At 41.4% G+C, this 6681-nt stretch overlaps 1 protein-coding gene across 1 annotated transcript; it reads left to right on the top strand.

The window, feature by feature from the left end:
- Positions 1 to 4036: 4036 nt before the first annotated feature.
- On the top strand, positions 4037 to 4462 carry LOC149139186 (dolichyl-diphosphooligosaccharide--protein glycosyltransferase subunit 4C). Its single transcript, XM_089449628.1, has one exon. The coding sequence runs from the start codon at positions 4099 to 4101 to the stop codon at positions 4213 to 4215; it is 117 nt and encodes a 38-aa protein (XP_089305754.1). The 5' UTR covers positions 4037 to 4098; the 3' UTR covers positions 4216 to 4462.
- The last annotated feature ends 2219 nt before the right edge of the window (positions 4463 to 6681 follow it).

Raw genomic sequence — 6681 nt, 5'->3', positions numbered from 1 at the left:
AATGTTGAAGACGAACTTCTTCAACTTGGTTGGACAATGGAGCAGGATGAAGTTGCAAATTGTACTGACCAGGAAGAGGAAGCCATGATGATTGAGGATGTTGTAGATATGACAACTATGGAGGATGAACTTGAGGATGATCAAGTTGGACCAGGATCGTGCAGTTTACAGACATGGATGGATGAGGATACTCACATGGAGGAACCTCATGATGATGATGATGTAAGTACTATTGATACTTGTGTTTCATTTAAGCATTTGGTAGATGGACTGTATGCAAGGAAAATCAAAACCAATTTGCCAATGCTAGGGAGCATCTTACCATGGATGACTATGATGAGACCTTGTATGGAGAAGCAAGGATTGTTGATTGTTGCAAGACTTGTTGGGTTTGTTTGTGACCTTATGGTCGAAAGTGCAAAGGCCCGTGACAAGGGAGGAACATAATGATCGTTGTGGAGGATTGGGTCATGCTTTAGTCACATGGAGAATTGGCTAAGTGCGCGGCATGACTCATGGACAGATTGAGGAGGGCACACACTTGAGTTGCTTGGGTGGACTTCTCATGGCCGAGACCAAGAGATAGTCTTGGTGGAACCTTCAGTGGGGGAGCTATGATGGAAGGGACTCGTGATGATGATGATATGGTTGGGTGACCGAGTTCACTAGACCGAAGATTGCAGACTTGGATGAGGATGACCGATTGTTGTGATGGGTCTACCTGGTTGGACTACATGGACAACTTAGTCATGGACATCAGGTTGGAGACATGGAGCATGGAAGTCTTATGCACGAACATGATGCAAGAGCACTTGTAGAGGTGTCACTTATGGGCATCCAATGAGGAGTGCCAAGGCAGGGATGTTGTGCAGATGGATTTGTTGGTGTGACATGGAGATGTTTTACTTATGAGCCGATGGAGAGGTTGTGCACTTATGTACAACAAGGCCATGGACTTGGATGGAGTTGTGAGCAGACTATGGAGCATTCCTACTACATGGAGAGTTGAGGCATCTTGCAGAGACCTTTGGGCCGAGACTTGTATGCTTGCTGAGGTGTTGGTTGGGGATGGTTTATGGAGCTCATGATGACATGAGATTGTTGTGACTTTTGGGGACTTCATATATGGTGGACTTGGGGACACTTTGGAGCAATGGAGTTATAACGATGATGATGCCTTGGTGTCTACACTTGGGCATGGGTTGAGCTGAGACTCAACTACTTTGGACACATGGGAGCTGATTGATCTATGATCATGGGCAGCACATGGATAGATGAGACAAGTGTATACTTGTTTCTATGGAAAACTTGAGGGATGAAACATTGCAGATATGATGGAGGTTGCTTCATGGACCTGGATGTGGCACACTGAGAGTTGGTGATTGATGAGATGATCTCTTCATATTGAGGAGATACACATATGGATGATGTTGGGATAGATGTGGCTGATTTCATGTAGCACATTGACACCAAACATCATGGACAACATGTTGCAGACGAGATGAGGACTACTTCATGGACCTGAGCATGGCTTATACTTGTATGGAGATGGATTCTTGATTGAGTTGAGGATGTGACGGGATGTTCTGAGAAACAACTGGTGATGGCATGAGGATGTTCACTCTCATGGTTTGAGTGTGATAGTTGGACTGATCACTCGACTAGTTCGAACATAGGGACGTGTAGTGTACAGAGATGTGTTAGCATTGTGTTGGGGTATCATGGCAGCGGTTCACATGATAACACATGATGAGGTCGACACGAGGTGTTGCAGTGGGCATGTAGCTTTAATGGAGGGACCAGCCTTCCATGATGAAGAGTAGCATGTGGAGATTGTGACAGGGTGATCGATGATCATGGATTGAGATGATCTCTGATATATGACATACCGATGAGGTGTATACCTTGGTATGGTGATCTTGGTGACAGATGGTTGCCGAGGCGAGACATGGTGGAAATGGAGTTCTACATATGATGCAGAGATGTTTGCAGTATGTGGAGGAGTTGACATCATGGACATTGTTGATCTTGGTGGATGGCTACCAGGATGATATGTTGTCGAGGACGACAACGATTTCAGGTGGAGGAGGATGTAACGTCCCAAAGTTCCACCTGGTTGTGCGACGCGGTTGGGCGTTGGGCAATGCGGGCGCGTGCATGGGCGAGCTGCGGTTGCGACAGTTTGCGATGAAAGATATGCGACGAAACGATGAACGACAAGCGATGTGATGGCATTTATACCCACGGTTAGAGCGTTGTGGATGCGTGAGGCTGACTTGCGATGGAGTAGGGGGCCGACTTGTCCATGGCATTGGAGAGGGGTGCATGTGGCGTTGGTGGGGCGGTCGGCTGGGCAGCCCACCCACACGTTACCATGGGTATATATGCGAAGAGTTGAACACTTGGAGAGGCATCACATTCGACATACATCTTTGCACGAGTGAGTAGAGGCACAGTCTTGTGCGCAAATACAAGGAGAAGGCGCAGTTTTACACATGTGCCCATTCTTGGGCGAGTTGCACAAGGGGAACACGTTGAACTTGGTGTTGGGCGAAGGTGTGGGCGAAGGTGTGCCCGGTGGTCGGGTGAGGCATGCACGGTGAATGTGTGGTGCCCGTTTGTGCGAAGTCTTGGCATGGGTGTCTTGGTGGCTCGGGTGAGTGCCCGCCCATCATGCAAGTGTGCACGAAGGTGAATGAAGGTTGGAATCGGATGTCGTAGAGTTGGGTAGGTGGTACTACGTGCTGTTCACACGATTTGGGCATTTGCCAAAGGTTGGCAAGTGGGACTGCGTGTGGGCAGGTGTACACGGTTTGGGCGTTTGCGACCAAACGAAGAGCGAACCGGTGAAGACGTGCGACAGGGTGAACAACGGGTTGGTGAGTCGTGCGGCAACCATGCAGAGGTGCCGACGAGCTAGGCAACCAAGTTTGCTGAAGTTGGAAATTTGGCTAAGTATAAATTTGGGGTTTCCCAAGGACTTAGCCTATACTTTGTAAAAGTGGAAAATTATACATATATTGATATTCGGGCAGACTCATATTGCAGGGAGTTGCCCCTCCATTTATACTATTTTGCATTTCTCTTGTTTAATGTTGTTGATAATGAATGTGTATGGGTGTTCATTGGTATAAAGGCACATTAATAATACTTGGTAACAAAAATAAAACTATGTATGGAATGTTAAGACGTAGTCCACGAACATAAGTATTGGTGAAAAGAAAATGTTCGGTGGTGCCGCACCTTGCTATAAGCGGTTGAAAGACTACCACAGGTATAGGGGCATGACAATAAGTGTCTAAGAAGATAGTGAAGCCTGCGGTGGTGAGGGCGTGATAGAGATATCGACAAACCCTCTTCTCACATCACATCCCTGGAAGCTTAGAAACACGTCATAGCCTCTTTGACCGCGTCTCCTGCCATTGCCATTGGAGAAACAGACTGACGAAGGCCGAAAACACCGGCGGTTCCTATTTCCACCTCCATAGCAAAGTTAATGCTATGGAGGTACCCCCTCTGACGGCGGCAGACGGCGTGGTTGACGTCATGGCGCCCTTTCATCCTCGACCATGCATCATGGCATCCATCCGGCGCATCCATCCCTCTCCAACTATCGTGCTCCTGCCCCTCGATGGCGACCCTGCCCGCAGCCACTTTGGCCTCCCTCTGGCGTATTGATGAGCACATTTACCAACCTCCGGCACATTTACGGCATTTACGAACCACACCAACCTCCTCCAGGCCATTCAAAGTCCCGGCAATTCAAACTGCAAGACAATTCACCTTCTGTACTCCGGCAAACAGAGAGGGAGATAGCACTCCGCGGCGAATAGAGGAGAGGTTCAATAACAGAGGAGCTTTTACCGAAACTTTGAAACTATATGCAGCTGGCCATTGGTGATCGAAAATTGCTTTTGGCAAGGTTAGTGTGCATCCTTTTTATGAACTCTTCCCTGGTTAATGATCTGTAATTGGTATATATCTTTGTACCTCCAGCCATTTCAGGCTGGATACATCTGAAGCCTGCGAATTCTTGGTGAATTTTAACATCTATTTGCCTGGAAATTTCCATCGGAGTAGCTACTCTGCACACATAAGATGCTTGATGATCAGGACCTTGGATTTTTTGCAAATTTTTTGGGTATTTTCATCTTTGTTTTAGTGGTTGCTTACCACTATGTGATAGCTGATCCCAAGTATGAGTCAGGTTTATAATAACCTGAATACTGTCATGGGAATCAATTGTGACATCTCTGAAGGCAACAAGGACCCACCATAGACGTAGCATTTACATTATGCCTTTCTCTTGAAAATTTTGTTTACAGATTTACAAAACGTGGAAGATGATTGTCCTCGACGTGATTTGATTTTGCATGCCACTGATTTTGATGAAGTAAAAGTCCTTATTGTTGATTAGATATATTTTGAAAATTTCCTAGTAAAGCCATAATTCTGAAAAAAATTGATCTGTAATTGATTTAGCACAGATTCCAAAACACGTTTCAATTGATTTAAAGATTTAAATATATTTTAAAGATTCAGAGATTACAGCTCGATTTGCTCACTCCGCCAAACTGTCTCGTAAAAGATAGCAAATTTATTCTGGAGCAGTAATATATGGCCAAATTTAGATCGCAACTGGACTCACAGTTCGGAATAAATTTTATTTGACTCCTCAAGAATGCGGTGCCATGAAGAACTCCGTGCTTCGCGAAGTATTCTGGATTTTTGGAGTATTTTTGAATGTAATTGTAGATTTCTGGAATATTTGAAACTTTTGTTTAAAAATTCAGTTGACCCGTCTCCTCATAGTGAAATTTATTCTCAAAATCTAAAATATATATAATATACATAAATATGCTTAGCTAATGTCTAATGTATAGAGATTCTAAATAGATAGAAGTTTTTCCTCGCTCAAATATTTTTATTAATTTATTTTTTCCAACCTGATAAAAAAAGATTTAAATTTTTGAATATAATTATAATTTTGTTACGATTCAAATTTTTCTCCTAATGACTTGTTTTTCTCAAAAATCTGCTTTAGGATCGTAAAAATTTTCAATTAAATGTTTGATTAATAAGTATTCGTGTTTCCTATATCCGCAAAATCTTACAGCAAATCATCTATCCTCATTTCATTCAATTTTATATTATACAAATGAATTATGAATACTGTAGGTATATTATACGCAGTGGAATCGGTAGATGAATCTGGTGTCATCTGTTTGGATGGAGAAATGGAAAACCATAGTAAAAAATCACAAAACAATTGCATAGTCTAATAAATGTGGAATATTGTTGTTAAGGAATCTGTTTAGTTATTAACACTGTGAGTATATATACACAGTGGAAACAGTAGATAAATTTGATCTAATAAGTATAAATGGAGAAATAAAGAAATGAGGTACACATGGAAACAACAGAAGGATCTGATGTCATAGGAAGAAATGGAGAAGTAAAGAAATGAGAGTTGACATTATTTACATTAAATATTAACACTTTAGATATTCAGACTAAAATCAGTTGATGAAAGCACTTACAGACTTTGTCCTTGCCGGATGTGCAACAGTAACCACAAAAAAATAGATATGAATATTGATTTTTACTTTAATGTGTTTTTATGATGTTTTTAACAACATTGTTGTTTACATATTCATTTATAAGGAAGTAAGAAAATGGAGGAAATTAGACATGAATGGGAGGTAACTATCAAAGGCACCAAGCAAGTGTTCACTTGTCTTGTTGGTGGCTATGCGGGGAATTTGAGTTGATCTAAGGTATCTGGCCTTAATCATCATCGCGCTACCACCCACAATCTCCTACCAATTCCTCCACATCAAAGAGGTCGAGTAAGAGATGCAAATGCTACATGGGCGGTCAAATCAACAAGTGCAGTTAAAAGGCAAAATGCCAAAATACAATATGATTTAGATGCAAGGCTATGTCGTGCACGACAACAAGCATATAAAAGATTTGTCAATGAAGAAATTCTTTCAGCTGTAAGTATTTATTTGTATATGATTTTTTATTAATATTGTCAATGAAGAAATTCTTTCAGCTGTAAGTATTTATTAGTATTTATCTGTATATGTTTTCTATTAATATTAATTTATTGTTGTGGACTAAATTCATTGAAACTTGTTTTCACAGTCAGTTGTTACATTTGATTAGCTTAATGATACTTCAAAGCAAAGGATTTGTGAAAAAATTCAACGTTGGGATCAGAGTCTACCTCGTAGACGCATGGAGACAATGAAGCGCATAGATATTGCTTTAAAAGAGAAAGCAAGCACTGAGGTTCCCGATGATGTGGGGGAAGAAGGATCAGATGGGCACAACCATATATTAAACTTTGATGAAACTAATCAGGACAATGACAACACAGTTGAGTCCATTTTTTTGCATATATTAATTTTTTAGACATTTTAACATTAAATAATATTTATATTTATTATAATTGTATACTAATTTCTCATTGTTATTGATATGCATAGCCTAATCAACAAAATTCCCCAAATTCAAGCCACCAACCATTACGACGCTCACCTAGATTTCAAGGTTTTCAAGGGGTTACTGGGCCAGTAAGTTTTTAATCCATATAACCTATTCCACCAAAAACATTAATATATAAATTGTTATGTTTTACCATAATGATGGGATGAGAAATGGATGTTCTGTATT

Source organism: Pinus tabuliformis, chromosome X, assembly GCF_031772625.1.
Source record: "Pinus tabuliformis cultivar Carrire ecotype Pingquan chromosome X, CPIR1, whole genome shotgun sequence".
Lineage (NCBI taxonomy): Eukaryota > Viridiplantae > Streptophyta > Pinopsida > Pinales > Pinaceae > Pinus > Pinus tabuliformis.
This window is presented reverse-complemented; position numbering and strand designations above follow the sequence as displayed.